Below are 21,059 nucleotides of genomic sequence, written 5' to 3'. Positions count from 1 at the left end.
CTTCCTACACAACCGTACCTTCATTTTATTTACTTTTTTAATTTCACACTCTTTGACTCTCAAATATTTATATATAAAATAATGAAGAGAAATGTAAAGTCAACCAGACGGATAAGGTGAATATAAAATTTGGATCCTAGGGACTGCTTCAGTAGGACAGGAATGAACAGATCTGATTCTGGTCCCCACATAAACCCTAAACAATGCTTTACAGGCGACAAACCAGATAATATCTATGGGGCAGTTACCCTCCAATAGTGTCAGAAGAAGCTGAGATTTTGGGCTGAACACAGGCCCAAATTTCAGCTACTCAGTCAAACAAAACTCTAGAAAGCAACAGCAGAATCATCAACAACACTTGCCAACAGCCATTCTATTATTGAAAGAGAGTTGAGTTTGGTTTAATTTACAAAAAGCATATTATCTTCTAGTTCACCACCCTGCAATTCTTCCTAATTTCCCCATTTTGGCCTGTAAGGACTCCAGTATTGGCCAGCTTCACCATTGATGCTCCAAAGTCCCTGTTAAACAGGTATGGGTACCTGCTGTAGCTCACCACCAACGGAGCAGTTGTGTTGTGTTTCATCAGAGCTTGGTCTGACTGCAAAAGTCCCAACTTGTTCACCAAGTTTCTGTAATACACATTGTCAAACCTGCTGATCGTGTACGTGTCCAAGGGGGCCAGTTTGTCGTTGGAATCATCTTGATTGGGACAGACGCTCTGTAAATTCTGTCGCAGCATGACATCTAGTTCTGGGTCAGGATTGCCAGAGCCATCGAAGTTGAACAGCCTATGCTTGAACATCATGCACCGAGCTAACCCGAAAGTGTGTGCACCTGAACATCAGTCGGGGACAGGATGGTTAGAATTGTAAATCTAAAGCTGAAGGAAGTACAAAGATGGGGCATAAGAAAGGTGACCTGAGAGCACGACAACATCCTTTACATCAAGCCCTTTTGAAGTGAATTTTGCAATGATATTCTCCAATGGCTCCAACGGTGATGGCAGCCGATTGGCTTCACTCTCGCTTGCTGTCGTGCCATCTCGCCGACCGAGTGGAATGGGCCAAAAGGGTCCTCCAGCCTGAAAAGGAAAGGTTCAGAAAGACACAAAATCATGATGTTTGAGAGAGATGTGTGAGCCACAAATTTGCTTACAAGGTAGACAGCCTCTCTAGCTGCTAGAGTCACTATATCAGTGCATGACACGACAGATGGGCAGACTCTCTCTAAAACAGCCTTTATATCATCAATGACCTCATAGCCTCGAACTGAGTTCATATTTGGCAATGCATTTTTCTCCCCTTTAAATGAGCTAGTGTCATCAAGCAACAATGATCCATCACATCCCTACACCAGAAACAAACAAGTTTACATATATGTTCTAAAAAACAGATTTTTTTTAAAAAAACAACTCTATGATCATCCAGAAAAATTGATTACGTTGACAAAGCAATCATGAAAATGAAGGCGTAAGAGAGAAGCAGCCATCCTAGTATCGTTAGAAACTGCCATCCAGACGCCATATCTGACAATCCTTGTTAGGTTGGGACACGAGTCATCATAGAATCTATAATCAAGTTGTGAGGACACAAGGAGGTGATTCAAGAAAACGAAGCTTATAAGCAAGAAAACAATAAGTTTGGAGGAGTTATCCTTCATGTCTGTATAATAGATCTGAGGAAGCAGCAGAAACAATAAATGATTGCTAATTTTGTATTAGAATCAGTGTGGAATAGCAGCTATTTATATACAGAAAAAGAATGCAAGAATGACAGTTTATTGCAGGTCTAATATAATTAGTGGCTCAGCCACTCAAAATATAGTTTTTTGGATTGAGTTTGGTACAACCCACCATTTTGTTAGAGCTAAGGCAGACCCCATCTCGTTGAAACTCAAAATTGATATAGTGGTAAGGTGATGCACATCACACTTTCATGGCTCACCATTTCAAGAAGGGATAAAAAGAGTATAATAAGTAATCTACAACACAACACTCCCAAGTTTGACTTGATTCCAATCAGGTGAAGAAAAACCTGCACTCAAAGGCTCACCATTTTTTATTCGTTTCCAATAATGGGCTGCCACCAAATGCCTTCCCATCAGTAAGTAGTCCAATAGTGGAAGATAGGACAAGGCACAACGCCAGGAATCATGCTAAGGAAGAGGAATTTTCTATTAATATATGGACTTTAACTAATGGGGGAGGCAGAAGAATATGAATGGTTTCATTGAATATGCATATAAGGACCTAAAAGGAGTTGATGCCATGCACAGAAAAGGTAAAGGAATAGGCGTCTATGATCCATTAACGCAATTTAAAAACTGGGAATGTGGGAGTAGATAGCTATTTGAGCACTGCACCTAATGACTTAATTCACAACTTTAGCAGAAAGTTGGTATCCAACTTGGCTGCTATCTGTGCTGCTGAATCAGACTCTACCAAGCAGACCGACCATAGGAAATACCTCTGCTTATCCTCCGAGCAATATAGACCACAGAAACCATAAACCCCATTTTTCTCACTATGACGTATGGTTCAATATGAAGATTATTATATGAATTTCCAATGAATCATATTCATGAATGTCTGTGTGGTCTATGAAGAAAAACTTCCATTTGCGTTATACAGTATTGATTCAAACTTTACCATTTTCTTTGTAGAATTATTGTTTGAGTAGAAACATTTCAAAAGTGATATGGGGAAAATGGATGACTTGTGTTCTTCTAGAGTCAAGGGCATCATGCTTTATTGATTTCTGATGAATAAAGGCCTTCTTTCTTTCTATCTTTCTGCTTTTAGACCGTAGTAGTCTGAAAGCAATTGAGTTGAAATTTCTGCATTTAATTTGCTTTTATACGAATTAATATTGATTCTTTGTTAACAAAATTAAAAAACCTTACCGAAATGATGATGTTCTAACTTTTGTCTTCGCTCCTAAGAGTGAAAACTATCCCTACAGACCAACATGAGCCCTTCCAATATACTGTATCATCACTAACATGTATTATTTAGCAAAATAGACTTGACTGTGAAATTTTGATGGTTGAGCCACCGAAAAAGTAGGTGTATCTTGTTAGTATATACAGTAACTTCCAATTCTTTTAAATGTTTCTTAGTTATCCTATTCTCAAAATAGCTCTCTTTCGAATGTAGTTTGTGAAAAAATGTACGACAAATGGAGTTTTCGTTCATTTTGTTAGCGAGTGAACTTGACAGGTTCAAACATCTAATCTACCTCTTCATATGCTGCAATGAGTTAAACTGATAGGGAATGAAATCCATTGTAGCTTTAAACCGTAAAATTATGATGTTTCAGTTCATCAAAATTTCCAGTATCACAAAATTATAGCCAATCGGACTTGAGCTCAATTGATAAATAGCTTTGATACATAGATTAAAGGATGGAATCTCTACCCGTTCAAGTGAAGGAAGGAAAAGAAAGTCATAAAGAGGAGAAAGAGTTTGGTAAGTAGCTTATTTAGATTGAATTCAGTAAACAAGAAGATGAAGGAAGTCTAAGCTGAAGAAGAAAGGAAAAGGGAGGTAAAGAAATCTAGGGAGAACAGAGTGAGAGTAAAACAGTAAACAAAAAACATATTCTTCCTGCTTCCTGATCTTCACTACTGCAGGCTGTAGCATCGTCGTCTCAGAATTTGTGGACAAATTCCAATTACTTTACCATCTAACACCCACACACATCCGAACAGCACAAGAAATCAAGCCAGCTTTGGGAGCAGTCATAGCAGCAAGAACAGCTGCAACACCCAATAACCCATTAATTTGGAGATTTAAATCACTGAAGAGGAAGAACAGAAAGTGAGAAACACTGAAAGATTACCACTCATTGAGGGCTTTATCTTGCTCATCTTCTTCCACCCCAAGGTTCTTGCTGGAAACCTCTATTGCTTGTGGAGCTGGAGCTTCCATCTTTCTCTCTGTTTCTTTCTTTCTTTCTTTCTTTTTTCTCTCTAATCTGTGTCAGCAGAATCGGGTTCGAATGATGGAACTTCACGTGGTTCCACCACCACTGCCAAATGAAGGCACTTTCTTGGGGCAATTCAGTTGAAAAATGATAAGCAAAAAATAAAAAAACTACAAAAGCTAAAATGACATTTCTTCATACTCTCTTTCTCTCTCTTCCTTTTTGTCTTTTTTCCCTCATCGCTTAGATCATATTTAGTAGATTGGTCCTTCTACTTAAGACCACAGCTCAACTTTGCACGGTTTGATTGGTTGAACAATAGTGTCTACACCTCCATAAGACTTTCTAGTTCATCTTCTAAGCTAAACGAAAATTTTTAAAATATGCAATCATTTTTTATCACCAACTTTTTGAAGTGCAGATGGGAAACTTGTACAGGAGCGGAAACAAAGGGAAGACATGATCACAAGGAGAATTGCATATCCATCGCAATTAAACTAAGAAAATTTCAATGGAATCTCTGTTCGACCATATGATTCCATTATCATACCACTCTAATATCTACAAATTCAGTTTGAAGTGGTACATGGAAGTGGTACATGGAAGTGGTGATTTTCCCACGCCAACACCAAGGAATGACAGGTGGATATTGCCATAACTGAGGCTCTAAAATGAGAAGAAAAAAACAGTATACAAAATTGTTTCTCAACTCCCATTGTGGAGTTAACGACCAGACCAGAAGCTATTCCATTTCAAAAGAAGACAACTACATGTGTTAGTAACAATCTATGTCAGAAACTCGCCTACTAGACGCAGCACCCGAATCTGGCTTCTTGTCATGATGCTGATTTTATACTTTAGCCACCCGTGTCAAACGCACATCGATGGAAGGTTCAAACAAAGCCAGAGGCAGGCCTGGTACAACCATTATACTTCCCGGCTAAATTAGTGTGTGGCTCTTCTTATTTGTTTGATTTACAACGCCGAGTGCATTTGCAGGGGAACTGAGATGGTGCACATTGTGAACTAAGCATGGAGGTGACAGTACTGGAAGAGCCTCAAGGGTAGAACGGGGAGAATGACGAGACATTACAGTTAAGTCAGAGGTTTCATGATGAGAGAGTGAGCCAATCACACTGGGAAAGAATAAAACAATAATGTATGAATCTAGAGTCATACAAAGAATTGTAATGAATGCATTAACATTCATGGTCCAATTACAAATGAGAAGTGGAGAGCAAGGCAAAAGGCAATTCTTGCCTCTCGGCCGCTTACATTCCCTTGGAATTTTGTGAGCTTGGAAGCATGGAAGACTGATCAAGTTTACTTGAATATTGTTTACTTGGGCTGTAGCATTTATCATGGCATCATAAACCACACTGTAACGAAAAATGACAGGTTAAGCAGGGTGGAAGGGGACTATTGTAACTATGTTAAGTTTACCATCAAACTCGATCTAGCAATGGCCTGATAGCAAGGTGGAGCATCTGGATGTTGCAAGTTTTTTATAAATGGATGTTCAAGCAGCATGGCAGCAGTCGACCTCTCTGCAGGATTTCTCTGAAAGCAGCATTTTAAGAAATCTCTGGCTTCATATGATAATGATTCAGGTATTGTTGGGGTATCTCTCATTACCTTAAACATAGCTGCAGCCTGTATTAACAGATGAACTTGTAACCACCAACCAAATAGTAAAATCTACCGAACTCAAAAAATATCTACCAATTATTGGTTCAACATGCAAATAAAATGTTCTGTTGGGTCGGCAATGTCTTTTGTACGCTATGGAATAATGATAAGCTGACAATAGGTCCAGAATAAACATACATTTACTACGTTACACATATACCTGCTCTAGGTGCGAAAAGCGCAGAACAAAGGGTGGAGAAAAGTTAATGTGTCATATTTACCTAATAAAGTTTAGAGTTTCGAAACCAAGCAACCAAGAAATCTTGGTGCCTTGGTGGTGCAGATATAAGTTCTTCCACCGCTCAACTTTCATCAAATGCATATGAGTCATAAAAATAAAAATTCTATCCGTGTTGATGCAGTTACAAGCACATGCCAAGTTATCCAACACTTACCCCTTCATAGTCGCTCCAAGGTGGCTTGCCAGTGAACATTTCTATAATAGTGCAACCAAGGCTCCAAATATCAATAGCTAAGGCAAGATCAGAGTTGTTATCCTTCTGCATCACAGAAAGAAGGAGCTGCAGGAAAAGACAAATTTTAATCACATCCCTCATCTATAAATAGCCAATCCAACTATATAAAGTCATATAGTTGACCTAATATTTCAAGTGATCGCTGTCATTAAGAGAAACCATAAGCCAAGAACCCATCTAATGTAGGAATAAAAAGATACCTCAGGAGCCATCCAGTATGGACTTCCCTTTAAAGAGAGATCAGCAACTTGTCCTGTAAGCTGTAGAGATATACATCAGCATCATTCATGTCTAGTTCTAAAAAGGGGAAAAAGTCTCTTAACAGCAATTGAAAGTCATATTAATGCCTACGATCATGCAGCAACAAATGTGTAAGTACCTTGCAAACAAAAATGACTTCTTTTTCTCCAATTCTTAGACTGTGTGACAATGATACTAAAGTTGAGAGTGCCTAGATACTAATGTTACACAAATTGAAAGACCTATTTACCTAAAGTGACAAGTATATAAGCAGTGCACACATGAGACCATGGTTTCAGCAAATCTAATATATACACCAAATCCATAGAGAAAAATGCCGTTGATTTATAAAAATGTATGGATATATTTGGAAAAAAAAAAACTCAGAAATTAGAGGGGAAAAGGTAGCAAATACTAAAAGAAGGGGGAAATAGTAGAAGTCAATTGGCACTCGATCTCAAACTTACATGTTTAGCCATTCCAAAGTCAGCAAGCTTGACAACCCCACAAGAGTCTACAAGCAAATTAGCACCTTTAATGTCCCTGTATGAGGGAAAAATTAAATCTCCAAACAGATATCGTCACATAAACATAATATAAGCTTACAGACCATTGATCATAATTATTTCTTCCACGATTAAACTAACTGAAGATAGAAATTAAATATTCAAGTATTTATTTCTTATTTTCAATAGAATATTTGTGGTCATCTTGATTTTACATGTCAACTTCAAGACTTTGTATCAAACAAATCAACACGAATGTTCCCTACCGATGTATCGTCTTTGTACTGTGCAAGTAGGCCAATCCTGATAGGATGTGACGAGTAAAACTTCGAACAACAGATTCTGTCATGGCTCCACAGTGTTCACGAACATATTTATTAATTGAACCAGGATGAACATACTCCAGGTAAATATATAATCGATCTTCAACCTACATAGACCCCAGAGTAAGAATTATATTTGGTTATAAGATTATAAAAAATGAACAACTTTGAAATGTCGTAACAAGCAAAACAAGTACTCACAATATCACTACCATAGTACTGGACAATATTTGGATGCTTTAGCTGGCTCAGAAGTTTGATTTCCTGTGACAGTTAGAAGAAGAGAGGTAAAACTAAACAGCATCAAATGTCGTCCTGCCATCAGAGGACAAATATGAAGCTATGGCATATTTTAAAATAGCAGAGCATTAACTCCATTTGGATGATGAATGCCGATGGCAGCATTTAAGCATAACATGAGCCAAACTAAAGCCTGCCTCAATAAAGCATATGTTACAGAAAAACTTTTTATTTTAAATATCAGGTTTTAGCAAGTAGGACGTCAGATAGTCATACTTTCAATTTTTCAAAGAGACTCCTGGTTAGCTAATACCAAATAACATGAAGAAAAGACGAACAAAACATACATCTAGAATTTATTATCTTCATATCCTTAACGAGACTAGTCCATTAAGTTTTCTAGTAGCGGTAATATCTCGTAGGAAGGATCATTTCTAAGGCACTACATAAACAAGGATACAGAGTCGTACAACACCAAATAATATGGTACTAGATTCACTCAACTGTTAATCACACCACATGTATCACTTTCACTGAATAAACAAAGTATAATAAATTATTGCGAATCTTTGGTTTAATTTCTTATCTTATTTAGATAAATCCAAATTATAAATTACAAAAAAAAAAAAAAAAAAAAAAAAAAAAAAAAAAAAAAAAAAAAAAAAAAAAAAAAAAAAAACTGGATTCTTAATGAGAGTAAAGATGTTAGAAAATAAAACTAAACACTTAAACAATTTAATCTCGGAACCATACTTTAAACATGTTTACCAGCTTAAACAATAATTTGTTAGCCAAGAGTTGGTCAATAATATGAAAACAGTTGAAAGGAAAACCTCCGATCATATAAGAAAGTTCCTCCAGACACAAAAAAAACAAAGGGTTTGTGACAAAAAACTAAGGAGTGCCAACTATGCTTATTAAACAGTTGACCACAACTCAATTTTTTTTTTAAAAAAAAAAATTACCTGTTCTAATTGCTTTATACATTCAGCTGACTTTGGATCATCGTGAAATAATTCAACTTCCTTCATTGCACATAAAGCTCCATTTTCTCTTTGGGGGAGTAAAAAGGGGGGGAAAACATAGTTAGTCACCAGAAGCAAATGACAACAGAAGATGCCAACGAAACTCATATACCTGTTGCTTGCAACATAAACACTTCCAAATGTGCCCCGGCCAATAAGTTTTCCTTTCCGCCATTGATTTTTCATTGAGATTGGCTCAGCTTTAGTGTTAGCTTCTGTAATTGGGGTTGATGGTAGAGGCGTTGGGGTTGATGGTGAAGGCGTTGGGATTGACGGTGAAGTCATTGAGATTGACGACGAAGGCATTGGTACTCCAGGAGGAAGAGGTAATGGGTGGACACTGACAGGACCAGAACCTTCACGACGCAGAGCATGTGTTTCAAGGGAAATCTTGGTGTGCAATGGAGATGAAGCTCCTGTTGGACTTCTGGGATCTTGGTGGGGATTTCTACCTGTTGGGCTATGCATGGGAGAACTCTCAGAGCTAAGAGTGGAGCCATCAAAGAATGCAGGAGGAACCCCCCGCATCATTGCTGAGGATGGTAGCTCAGGTGCAGACCAGCCTTGATATTCTAATGGAGCCACATGATGGGAGTTTGAAAGGTTCCTGTCACTATTTCTTTGGGGACTGAGTGTAGGACTTGCAAAAGGACTAGTAGGAGCACTCCTACAGGGAACGTCAATCCAAAATTTATTCTGAGATGCTTCAGGAAAGCGTCTGGCATATTGATTCACCCTCCCAGACGACCTTGTCCCAATCTGATCTTCTTTCTTCTGCCTCTCCCCAGAATCAGATATACTGGTTCATTAAATTTGAGAGCAAGTGTTGGTCATAATAACAAGTATAAAGTTATAGTGGAAACACAGAACACGATACAATATCAACATTGTCCAAACAGCAAGGCATATCAATAAGATCACACCGACTTATCCCATCCTCAATAAACAAGAATGGAACAAGAAGCATAGAACCAACACGGCTCATGTAACACTCGTGCCAAAAAAAAAGACACGAAGCTTTCCCTAAACTTTTTGAAACCTCGATGCAAATGAGCACGAGAACACAGCAGAGACGCACTAAACAGTGTAAACAATAAACATAGCGGTTAACATTTTAACAAAGGATTTTTTTTTTTAGCTCAACAATTGCAGGTGGAAGATTGAACTATTGATCCTTGAAATGGTCATTGGTGCCTTATCCACTACGCTGTGCAATTCTTTAAAAAGTTCAAAGTCATACACCCACAGCTCACAGTAGCTTCAAATAGTCTTCAATTTAGAAACAGAGAGGTCAAACTCAAAAAGCTACAAGCATAACCGAGAAATGGAAAAAGCATAAAATACGGCATTTGACGACGTTAGGAGTACAGAGAAGGAAGGACATTCCAGTTCGGGTACCTTTTAATCGGAGTGCCAATGGAATCCCTGCCTCCAATCTTAAGAGAAGGTGCAGTTCTACATCTATCAACATCACGGTCGTCCCCGCCTCGGCCATGCCAATCCTTGGGCGACGGAAGAGGACAATCCCCGTCTCCACAAGCAGAATTCGAATTCGAGATCCCTTCACGACGCTGAAATACCGGGGGAACCTCCGGGAGCGGCAAGGGCACGGCATGTTCATCAGAAGTACTCGACAGTCGCGACAAGGAGTCGGGTTCGGGCGTAGTATCGGACCATTTAGCCAAAGAAGCAGCGGCACCCTCACGTCCGCTTAAGTTCCGAAGCTTCCTATGGCGGGAATGTTTAGAGGCGCCAAAACGCCAAACAACTCCCCGATAATTATGATTGTAGGAGTCTCTGGTAGTAGCCTTTCTGGTCGGGGAATCGTCACCGGTGGCAGTGGCCGGAATCCTCACCATGGAGGAAGAAGTAAAGGAGATGTTGCGCAACCAACCCATGGTGATAAATCAATCACGGTAATCTAAATCATGAAATGGGAAGGGTATGGAGGAGGAGGAAGAACGCGGGTTGCAACTTCCCTCCACGCCAAACGGTAAGAAGGTCTCCCTTGAGAGGCCAATAATGAGCTCTTCCTCTAACAAAATCAAAACTCCTAACAGGCTTCCACTCCCACATAAACAAACAAATTATTCACAAATTTTGTCTCAATATTTAATTCTTTATAATATTATTGGATGAATAACAATTTGATAAATTAAATGCATGTCGACTGTTTTTCAACTACATGAAATATATTTTTTCCCCGATTAATAATTTAGAAAATTTGAAATAAAAATTAATAAAAGAGATTGATAAATACTGGTGAATTAAAACAACCATTTCACTAAAAGTATATATGGAATAAAATTAATTTCGTTGACCCAAAAATTATAGTAGACTTTGACAGCACATGATTGTGTTGATGATGTCCTAAATTCAAGTCGTCTTAATTAAGACTTTACACTCCCAATTTATATACATATTTTTTTCTTCAATATGATTGGAACATTAATTCATCTCACATTTGATGTCTCCCTAATTTTAATATTTAAACTTTCATCTTTACAATTTAGTTCCCGATTATTGTCACATTTTTTCGTCAGTATCAGAAATTGGGTCTTAAAAGATATAACTATTTTAGTATTAGTATGAGAAATTTGGTTTAGAAAAGATGGGTCGGAATTAGAAGGAATATGGAAAAGTCAAAGTCAATTTTAGGGTCATCATTCTAGAACTCATATCGACCAACTCTATTCTAGAACTCACAACATTAATAAATCAATAGAATTATTATTAAAAAAGATAAAAAAATAAAAAAAAAAGACAAAAACTTAGGGTCATCATTCGGATGTCTTGCCACAATATCCTAAGATTAAGATTTACAAGTCATCTTCTTGAAGGAAAAAAAAGAACAAGATTTCATATCATCCCGAGTCTGAGCAAGTCTAGTCTTTCGGTCTACTAAGCTTTCGTTTAGTTATATTTTTTATTTACTTCATACTTAGTTCATAGTCAACATAATTAGTTTCATAATATATCAACTAAAACTCATCAAGAAAACATTTAATCTATGTTCCTGTATACATCTTTAAACAAAGCTAGCCAGACTAATCATTTCTAAGAAAAGAAAATGCTACACTAATAATCAGACCCAAGCACAACCATGACATGAAATCCAACAAAACAGCAGGCAGCTTGACAGTTGACCTTTCTTGCTGCCCGTTTCTAAAATCCTTAGCTACATGATGTCAAGAATCACATAAAAACCCATATTCTCGTGTGCATTTCATCATTCTGAGTTCATGACTATAAATCAAACAGACAGACTACTACAATCCCACTCTCACAAACTTCTACATTTTCAATTTCATAACAGTCGTACATACCTCAATCAGAATCAGACGAGGATAGTGGATGTGGATTTAGCGCCAAAACCATTTTTGAAAGTGACTCTCCCATGTCTTCTACCTCCTCTCTTCCAAACCCCCAACTTCTAAGCAATGACGACGCAGACGATCCTTGTACCGTTCCATGTCTTAGAAGACTCGTTAATCTTCTCTCTAAAAATGGCAGTATAGCACTGCTAGAACGTAGCCGAGCTGCAATGGGAATGGAATGCACGTCAAGGGATCCCCTCGACAAAGCACCCGAGATTGGAGTGGTCAACAATTGACCATGTTGGCTAATCAGGTTTCCAAAGATTGAAGGGAAAGGCAAGGGTATAGGCAGAGGACATTGAGCTGTTGATAGATGGCAGTGCATTGGCTTTACTGTTTCCCCTTCATAAGCAGCACAAATTTCATCCTTTACTTCGGAGACTGAAGCCCGGTCCCCTCCTAAAGAGGTAAAATCGAGTTAGAACAATGACATGACAACATTTTAGTTTACCGTTAAATTGAGATGTCACATATTCTATATTTCCTTCTAACAAGATAGTTTTGAAGACACGTCTTCAAATGCGGAACCAGTGCATCTTGACTAAGCCTTATGAGAATACCTGGTAATAATTTAATGTAATACATACCCGATCCAAACACTCCATGCACGGCCATGTATTCCAGTGCCTGCAAATCTTCTGCATCTTCTGTTACCTCGGGTGTCAAGGGCTGCAAATTTTCCAAGAATGATTGGCCCAAATGTTTTCCTGTATTACAGATTGCAGAAGAAGCATGAGACCAATGATAAAAAAGTTCTTTTCGGAAAGTAAAAAGAAATGGCAGAGTATATACCAAAGACAGAGGGCGCCGGCATAGCAACATCCAAAATGGCCACCATATTTTGCCTACCTTGCCCAGCTAACATCCTTACCAAGTCATTGATATGAACTGCACCGGAAACATAATTTGAATCTGTGGTTGCACCATGGGCTTCCATTCGTAAAGGAAGACCAATGGAGTGTAAAGCAGCAGCATATACAGCACTACAGTGGTAAGGCTTCTGGTCATCAATGCAGAGATGCGTGGTAGCTTTGCCTTGATAAATGTAAAAACGATTATCAATATTATAACAGAGAATAATGAGAAAAAAAAATGGGTGAAGGTTCAAATGTTTTTAAAAGATAAGAAGAAAAAAAGAAAAAGAAGAAACTTAGAGAAGAGAAGAGAATCTCCACCAGAACAAATTGTAAAATAAAACTTATATTTATTATCCAAAGGAAAGAGCTGCTGATGATCAAGATTCTTAGCATCTATTGACTTCAAAACAATGAATGAGAAAACGGAAGTGTTTCCCAAAGCAAGCTTGAAACTCTAAGCAGCTATGTAATGTCAAAAGGGAAAAAAGTAGAGACAAAAGAGTGATACGCAAGAAAAACTTCCAGCCATAGTGGCACATACTTCTGCTCAAACTTGGCAAACCAACTGGCACATAAAGCTGACAAAAAGATGATAGTCTTGCAAATGAAACTGCATCATGGAGATTTCTAGAAACTATCTGCTTCTTATTTTCACGAAGCATGTTAGAAGAGCTAGGACTTCGAACACTGTAAAGTAAAACTGGGGTGTTTGAATATTCATCTGCAACACTCTCAAGAAAATCCCCAGCTATTGCCGAAAAACCTCCTGAGTCATCAACTATGAACTGAAAACCCTATAAGGATCAACAAAAGACCATTACTCAACAAGGAAGAAAAGTGCAACCATTCTAGCTCAAATTTTGTATTAAAGGTCCCATCATATTGGGTGTAAAGAATCGACTATAATAAAGACCCAGTGGCATATGGAGTTCACAGTTCAGGATTGGAAACAAGTAAAAATTAAGTACCAATGTTTAATATCCAACCAAAAAACTAACAAACATAATACAGCAATGCAATGGCATATAAAGAGGAGTTGTAGATTCGAATTCCACACTTGAACAATGCCAACAAGGAAAAAGCAAAAAAGAAAAATTGATAACACGTACTTGGATATGGTCACATTCCTCCACAAAAAAACGAAGCCTCTCATCGATTTCTTCACCTTGCGAACTCCAAGAGAGAGATTCTTTTCCAATTCCATAATTGTCGAACTCCTGAACGTCCATCCATAATCCATTTAATTGATATAAGCTTTGAGGGTGGTAGTGAACCTTAGAGAAGTCTGTCCAAAAGGTGACATCTTTTTCTAGGCATTCAACTATATCCTTGTCCTCAATTTCTCCCCGACCACTCACTACGTTCTCCTGCTCTTCTTCAGATAAACTTTGCAAGAACAAGTTTTTCTTACATGATTCAGAATGCTGAGTGGCAACATTACCACGCCTGCAGAATAGAAAATACACATTCAATTTCATCAAGCACCAGAAATTTACTTCAAGATTACAATTCAAATTAGATAATAATGAAGCTTTCAAATGAAGTTATAGGCCAGATAGTGCATTACCTGATTGAAGAAACAAAATTTAACCAAGATCATTATGCTAGAAAGTTATAGAAAAACTAAGTGCTAAGAATAAATATAGGAAAATTTACACGGTTTCTGGAGTTATTGGTTCATTGCACTGCAACTGTAAGTAACAAGAAGTCAATTCATAATGTAAGAATATCCTTAGAAGTCAGAACTTTTTATCTAATATAAACATATGTGCATCTATCTACACACTGATTCCCACATAAGAGCAATGTAAAACCATCGATCTAGGAGCTTCTGCTGTTAGCTAGAAAAATCGATTGAAAAAGAAATTATGTCCACATATCTTTTAGACGAAGAAGTCGAATAAATTGGAATACATATATCATATATGCATGCACATTAATGTATTGTTGTCATGGGTGTCTTTAAATGTGAGGGGTGAAATATTCACTCTTCAACTTCAATAATGAAGATCTCACCACGTGACAATATTAGATGGTGTATCCGCATCATCATTATATAGAGTGCCACGTGCACTTACAGATCCTAAGCCTCCTGCATATTATAAGTCAATCAGTTCATGTAAAGAAGAGAGTCCATTTTCGGTCTCTAAAGACAGCAAGAGTATACAAACTTAAAGGAAGCAATAATAATAAGTCATATTGTTGCGGCAAAAAATGAAGGAGAAAACTAACAAAGGAAGTGTACAGCCAAAAATGAATACTCAAATAATAGCACATCGTGGGGAAAGAATGCATAAGCAAATAATTTATGTAACAGGGAACCAGGGGTGGGGGTGGTTTGCAACTCAAAAATTGTATTAGCATCATTGGACTTGTCTAATACCTAGAAAAAAATAAAATTACTTTATGACAAAGTTGATCTCAAGTATTGATTACAGAAACATACCTTTAAAGCCAACTGAAACTAGGCGTGGAGTATATGTAAGTACACCCTGCAAATTATTCAGAGAATAGAAAAAAAAAAAAAAGTGAAACAGATGGAAAAAGGACAAAACATTAGCTCCATTAGTGAAGAAAGTTAATTTAGGTAGAAAAAACCTAGCACAAATATGTTACAACTTTGACACATATGGTTGGTTGGGAAATACCAGAGTCTATTCCGAGAGTAAGAAGCAAGCATGAATTGTTACAGAAAATATAAACTTAGACCTGATGTACTTTGTCTCAAAATGAAGCTCTTAATCAACACATGGAATAATACATTAGTTGCATTAACTAAAAGGAAGACATTTACGCATTGTATGTTGATTAGTACGCTTACAACATTGTAAGATGTGTAACTTCTTTTCATTTACAACATAATGTCAAATATTCCACCTGTTGTGTCTCACCAGAACGGTAGAGTACGTCCATATTAAGATGTTGATTCTTAAACACAGCATCTCCAAGAGGGGCCGCAGCAAGGCCAATCAACTCATCCTTCCATCAAGAATGACGTAAATTATTTAGCTTGGCATGATTAAGGATAGAAAAGAAAATAAATATACAATTTAAAATCCCAGTGGTTGGGAATCATTCAAGTAATTTAACTTGAAGAAGTATTGCTCAGTACTTGCAAATTGAAATTAACAGTATCAATTCCACTAATACTTGCAATAAACGTAATGGAGGATAATAGGGCAGTACGGGGAGGGGTGTACCTGAAAGTTCCAGAAATGAGAACCAACGAAGTTCGCAAATTCTCCAACTTGAACAGTCACGACTTCCCTCATAGTTCCTGCCACAAAGAAGAATTGGGTAAAAACCCCGATGTCTTATGAACATTAGCGAAGGTCCGTCCTGGAGTATCTAAGAATGTCGCTATTTTATAATGGAGTATTCAAGACTGATATAAGTATGTAAAAGAGATGATGTTTTCTAACCTGTGAACTCGGAGGAATTTTCTCACAAAATTTTCAAGATTTGCGTCTGCTGTAAGACAATAATAGAAGAGAAGAGAGTGGCTGGAAAACGATCAGTGACGGCGGGTACTCGGTGAACGAGAGCTAAGAGCGTTTTCTAGCGGAGGAGTTGACGAAAATAGGAGGAAAAAAAATGTATATATTCCAGAAGCTGCCGTGTGTGGAAGGAAAGGATCAACGCCGTCGCAAGATTTCAGAGGACACCCGTGCGCGCGAGCTAAGAGAAAGAAGGAACTGAAAATTAGGGATTTTTTCTTCAAAATAGGCAAAATTAACATTTCAAAATTAAACTATCATTTTTTTTTTTTTTTTTTTTTTGCAATTATCCGAAAATAAAAATAAGAAATTTAAGGGGACAAAGTTTAGTATAGAGATACTTGCTTAAATGACATAATTTAATGTCTTTGTTTTTGTTTTCTTTTTTTCTTTTTTCCAATTACCGAGGTGTGATTATCATATTTAGATGCATAGATTTGGCTCAAATTTATTGTTCATATTATTAAATACAATCCATAAAGTCGGTTTTGACTATGAAAAACACAATATACTATAAAATTAGATGAACTTGAAATAAAGGTCTAATTTTCAAAGTTATGAAGATATTTTATTTGAAATCTTACATCGGTTTGAGAGAAGAACGAAATATTCATTATAAAAGAGTGAAAGTTCCTCTCTAACGAACATGTTTTTAAACGGTGAGACTCGGCAATAAGTAACATGTCAAACCAAACAAATCTCACTCTCAACATTGTGGAGAAATATCTTTAAAAAAAAAAAAAAATAGCTAGCCTAAGAATGGCGTGGAAAAAGAAGATCACCTGAATTTAAAATAAGCAGCTATAAAAGTGTTGATTGTGAGGTTTTGAGTGTATAAATGAAAACCCAATGTGAAGAACATGCATTATGAGTTGCACCACTACTCCAAGGCTTTGATCGATGCCAGAAGAGGGCCAAAAGTTTGTCCCTGTGTTCGCCATTGCTTTATTTATGGAATGATGCTATATTCATGGAATGATGCTATATTCCATTAACAATTGGGGGAAGGGAAGATGGCACCTACGTGCTTCACAAATGCTCATCCACCACATGGCTGCTTGATAACATGGTGAGAATCCACGTGAAATGCAGCTTCTCTTATCAATTCCTCAATGGAGCAGAGGCCTTCACAATCAGACTGTGGCTCTCTGTTTTGTCAGTCCCACTCCCATTCTCTTCTTTTAAATTCCCATCTCTCAAATTGCTTTCTATTACTCACAATGAGGTAAAGAGGAATAGAAGTGTGCCCATTACATAAAACAATCGGTGTGAAAACCTCCTTTAATGAATGCGTTTTAAAGTCTAAAGGAGAATGTCTATAACAGAAAGGTCAATATCTGCTAGCGGTGGCTAGGTACTGTTGGGCAAGAAAAGCTAAGGAGGACAATATACTAGGTAAGCAATATCTACTAGCAGTAGGATTAGTTGTCACATGGATAATAGATATGATACATATAAAATATCTAGAAGATGTTATGTGGGTGAAATAGTTGATTTATTTGTTGTTCCGAGCTCCATGAACATTGAAAATTTAAGAAACAAAATAACTTACGCTTCAAAAAGCTTAGTTTTAGGAGTAGCATCCTCATCATCCAATGCTTACTTCCTTGCTTGCTACACATAACCAAAGAAGAAAAGTTTGTAAGTTACAATTATTACCCTACTTACTCTGTCGTGTCTACAAAATTAGAAATTTCAAATTCCCCATTTTGTATCCATTTCTCTGCAAAACTTGTCGGAACTGAAACACCCCATTCGTTCAGCTATCTTCTTTTTCCAATTCCTCACACATATCCATGTTTCTGAATCCTTCCCTTCCAACTATGGCCGTCCGATTTCGCATCTTCTTCCCCTTCCATACTCTCCCCTTCGGTTATGGACAGAGCTTTTCCAGACCCACCGCCCTGGAGTGGCCCATCTGGAGATCCCGCCAGTGTACCACTTGTCTTTGAGTGGTGCTCGCCCTCGTGTTCTCCCGGTATCCACCCCTCGCCGCTTGAACCTTCCTGCGGGGCCAATTTTCGAACGTGAAGCCTGTACTTCTGCTTCGAGAAAGATTCGTCACAAACAAAAAGGCTTCTACGATAAGAAATTGATGAATTTAAAAGGAACCCAGAAATTAATTTATGTTTTTTTTTGTTAATCCTACTTGTAAATGGCTCTTCACTTCGTCGTTGGTGAGGCCGTCCACCTGCATCAATTCCTTTATCTGTTTTGGTGTTGCCACTGCGGAATTGAAATAGATCCATTAATTGATTCTCAGATGTAAAATTTCCAGAGAATCAAAATTGTAAGAATTTTTTACCTTGAGATCCGCCGAGTCGGTGCAGTGCGTCAATGAAACGCCGGTGGAGCCCCGGCGACCAGCACCGTCTCTGTTTCCTTATAGTATGCTGCTGTTGGGACAATTTCGTCTGTCCATTTATTTGCACCACCGGCGAAGACGACCCAGAAACAGCAGCTCTACCGCTCCGTCCACTGACGCGGCCGTTCTTGACGGTCAAATTAACATTAACAGGAAAAGGATCGGAGATTGTTGTCATTAGAGTAAGTTTTGGGACTTCTGAAACCGCCACATCTTCTTTTGTGGATCTTTTAACGAAATTGCTTTGATCTTTGAACAATTCGAATGCTCTTCGTTTTTTTTCACAATCCCAGTGTTCGATTTGGGTCTGCGGCACGGACCGATCGTCTTCATCCCCATCCTGTAACGAAAGCTATTTAAATCCATCCCGAAAACCCCCATTCAGAGGAATAATTTGAGAACTAAATCTCAGTAAAAAGTTACCAAGTTCATATTCGATTTGGCGTTGGAGATATCGTCATCAACAAAATTGAAATTCGTGTTCCACAACTGAGCAGAACTCAACCACTCCCTCCTCTCGTTTTCCCCGTCGGCTTGATCGGAGCTTCCCTTTAATGGCATGAACTCTTCAATCACCGGCAGCTCCTTCACCGACTGAAGCTGCAACACCTCCTCTTTCAACTTCAAAATAGCTGCAAACCCACGAATCAAAACGTCATAAAAAAACCCAAAATCCCGAAAACGACAACAAATGAGAGAATCCAAAGACACCCACCATCTTGCAAGAGAAGAATACAGAGAGGAAGCTCCCGTTTAAAGGCATCGATCTTCCTCATTTCATCTTCCAATCTCTTGACATAGTCATCGAGCGTTGTGCGTTTAGTGAAGGAATCGGAGATGGATGAGAGTTGAAGAAGGATTTGGGGTATGGTTTTGGGTAATGAGTCCAAGGACAAATCTAGGCTGGGTTCCATAATCGATTACTGGCTGTGTCGAACTCTCTGTATGTTTATCTGGATCATTTGCAAGAAACAAAAATAGAGAATGGACAGAGAAACAGAGAGAGGGAGAGGAGATTGTATTTATAAACAGCGCAGATTCAGGAGGCTAAGATTCGAGGGGGAGTTTTTAATTGATGACGAAACCGGGTCGTCGCATCTAGTACAACAATAAATCGGCGACGCGGGGAAATTAAATCGAATCGGCCTGGTCGGGTTTCCGAGTCTGGTGGTGTTGGAATCTTTGGATTCTCTAGATCATCGTCATGCGGCGAATTGTTTGCTTTATTATTATTATTATTTTTAATAAATTAAAACAATATTATATTCAGTGTCTTAAATTAATGCGTCTCTTTTTGAGATTTCCCAAAAGAAATTTCTACTAGATTCTTCGGTGGGTGGGTGGGTGGGTGCGACAGGGGAGAGGAACCGTGGGCCGAAAGCAACGCTGTCTTTGACTTGAACCGTAATTTTCTCTCTCATTTGACGCCATTTTTTATATTTATTTCAATTTATTTAGTATTTATTCTTATAAATATTATTAAATTCATTTAACTATTTCAATTATATTTGTATTTTATACACTTGTTTTCTTCTTCAATCAATGTATGACCCTCAGTCTACATCTTTTAAGGTCTAATATTCTTAGTGACACATCGTCTCGTGTTCACATCATTTGAGGCTCTCCCTTTTTATTAGCACATTGCTTAATGTCTGGCTCTAATATTATTTGTAACAGTCCAAGTCCAAATCCAATACAGTGCTAGCACATTGCTCGATATCTGATTCAATTTGGTTCGGTTTGGTTAGATTGGTTCCATGATGGCGAGGGAGTGAAAATGAATGGTGGAAAATGGCTTGTTGATCCCACTAGAGTGGCAGGGAGTTGAAAAAGTATGGCTCAACATTTTGTGTGACAGGAGAGAGAATTGGGCACGAGGATAAGGCATTCTTTTTTTTTTAACGGTGAGACTGCGAATGGTGCTGCTTCAACTAACACAGTAGTAAGGATCAGTACGATCTGCCTTTTTCTGTTATTTATTTATTATTTTTTATAATTTTAAGATGCTTCATTTTCTCTTTTATACTAAATAATCACACCCACTCCTCACTCCTCACTCCAACCAATAACCCTTTTTTCTTTTTCTATTTTTCTATTTTATTTTATAAAATATTTTAAATTCTGATTCTTCATATTTCTTTTCGTCTTCCACTGCCCCATCGTGGATGCAATCATATTATGCATACGCCATAAAACTGACCAATAAGTACTGTCATTGTCACATCTTTTAATTTAATACCCAAATATCTATGCAATTTAATTAAAAGATAATAATGTGGTATTTGCATATTTTTATAATACCGACGGCTCCAAATTCACGGATAGATTTAATGATTTATTATTTAAGATATGAATGGAAAAAAAGTAAAAAAAAACAAAAAAAAAAAAAAAGTAGGAGGAAGCTGTAGAGTTTGAGAATCACACAGAGAAGCACGTAAGGCATAATGGAGTGGTGTCGCTGTCGCCTTCACGAATCTGAAGGTGTGGTGTTACACTGAAGATGATGAGAAGAACACCACACAGATTCTGAAAGGCTAT

The 21,059-nt window shown here is 37.7% G+C and overlaps 4 protein-coding genes across 8 annotated transcripts; all 4 read right to left on the bottom strand.

Moving 5' to 3' along the window:
- Nucleotides 1-345: 345 nt before the first annotated feature.
- On the bottom strand, nucleotides 346-1,740 carry LOC111478056 (peroxidase 10). Its single transcript, XM_023122135.1, has 4 exons — nucleotides 1,444-1,740; nucleotides 1,159-1,350; nucleotides 922-1,084; nucleotides 346-837 (listed from the first exon to the last, which is right to left on the bottom strand). The coding sequence occupies exons 1-4, from the start codon at nucleotides 1,660-1,662 to the stop codon at nucleotides 428-430; spliced, it is 984 nt and encodes a 327-aa protein (XP_022977903.1). The 5' UTR covers nucleotides 1,663-1,740; the 3' UTR covers nucleotides 346-427.
- Nucleotides 1,741-3,347: 1,607 nt separating this feature from the next.
- Nucleotides 3,348-10,526, bottom strand: LOC111478157 (mitogen-activated protein kinase kinase kinase 5). 4 transcript variants are annotated; one of them, XM_023122292.1, is made up of 12 exons: nucleotides 9,824-10,526; nucleotides 8,538-9,224; nucleotides 8,366-8,453; nucleotides 7,362-7,424; nucleotides 7,104-7,267; nucleotides 6,799-6,874; nucleotides 6,292-6,351; nucleotides 6,011-6,136; nucleotides 5,562-5,579; nucleotides 5,370-5,486; nucleotides 3,843-5,287; nucleotides 3,348-3,759 (listed from the first exon to the last, which is right to left on the bottom strand). In XM_023122292.1, the coding sequence occupies exons 1-11, from the start codon at nucleotides 10,321-10,323 to the stop codon at nucleotides 5,198-5,200; spliced, it is 1,989 nt and encodes a 662-aa protein (XP_022978060.1). In that variant the 5' UTR covers nucleotides 10,324-10,526; the 3' UTR covers nucleotides 3,348-3,759; nucleotides 3,843-5,197. The 4 variants fall into 4 exon arrangements, with proteins under 4 accessions (XP_022978060.1, XP_022978059.1, XP_022978061.1 ...); XM_023122291.1 differs by having other exon boundaries at nucleotides 3,843-5,062; nucleotides 5,187-5,287; nucleotides 5,370-5,579; nucleotides 9,824-10,522; XM_023122293.1 differs by having other exon boundaries at nucleotides 3,843-5,305; nucleotides 5,370-5,579; nucleotides 9,824-10,522.
- An 876-nt stretch (nucleotides 10,527-11,402) lies between these two features.
- LOC111477838 (protein misato homolog 1) lies at nucleotides 11,403-17,798 on the bottom strand. Of its 2 annotated transcripts, XM_023121766.1 has the most exons (11): nucleotides 17,709-17,798; nucleotides 16,082-16,337; nucleotides 15,860-15,936; nucleotides 15,537-15,638; nucleotides 15,106-15,151; nucleotides 14,676-14,751; nucleotides 13,769-14,105; nucleotides 13,201-13,453; nucleotides 12,595-12,837; nucleotides 12,390-12,509; nucleotides 11,405-12,201 (listed from the first exon to the last, which is right to left on the bottom strand). In XM_023121766.1, exons 3-11 carry the CDS (start codon nucleotides 15,929-15,931, stop codon nucleotides 11,753-11,755), a joined length of 1,698 nt encoding a protein of 565 aa, XP_022977534.1. In that variant the 5' UTR covers nucleotides 15,932-15,936; nucleotides 16,082-16,337; nucleotides 17,709-17,798; the 3' UTR covers nucleotides 11,405-11,752. The 2 variants fall into 2 exon arrangements, with proteins under 2 accessions (XP_022977535.1, XP_022977534.1); XM_023121767.1 differs by lacking the exons at nucleotides 16,082-16,337; nucleotides 17,709-17,798 and having other exon boundaries at nucleotides 11,403-12,201; nucleotides 15,551-15,638; nucleotides 15,860-15,941.
- Nucleotides 17,548-19,720, bottom strand: LOC111477839 (transcription factor HHO5-like). The gene is made up of 5 exons (XM_023121769.1): nucleotides 19,237-19,720; nucleotides 18,945-19,153; nucleotides 18,462-18,861; nucleotides 18,306-18,382; nucleotides 17,548-18,198 (listed from the first exon to the last, which is right to left on the bottom strand). Exons 1-5 carry the CDS (start codon nucleotides 19,433-19,435, stop codon nucleotides 17,941-17,943), a joined length of 1,143 nt encoding a protein of 380 aa, XP_022977537.1. The 5' UTR covers nucleotides 19,436-19,720; the 3' UTR covers nucleotides 17,548-17,940.
- Nucleotides 19,721-21,059: the final 1,339 nt, after the last annotated feature.

This window comes from Cucurbita maxima, unplaced genomic scaffold, assembly GCF_002738345.1.
Source record: "Cucurbita maxima cultivar Rimu unplaced genomic scaffold, Cmax_1.0 Cma_Scf00004, whole genome shotgun sequence".
Lineage (NCBI taxonomy): Eukaryota > Viridiplantae > Streptophyta > Magnoliopsida > Cucurbitales > Cucurbitaceae > Cucurbita > Cucurbita maxima.
Note: the sequence above shows the minus strand (reverse complement) of the source record. Positions and strands in the feature narration are given on the sequence as shown.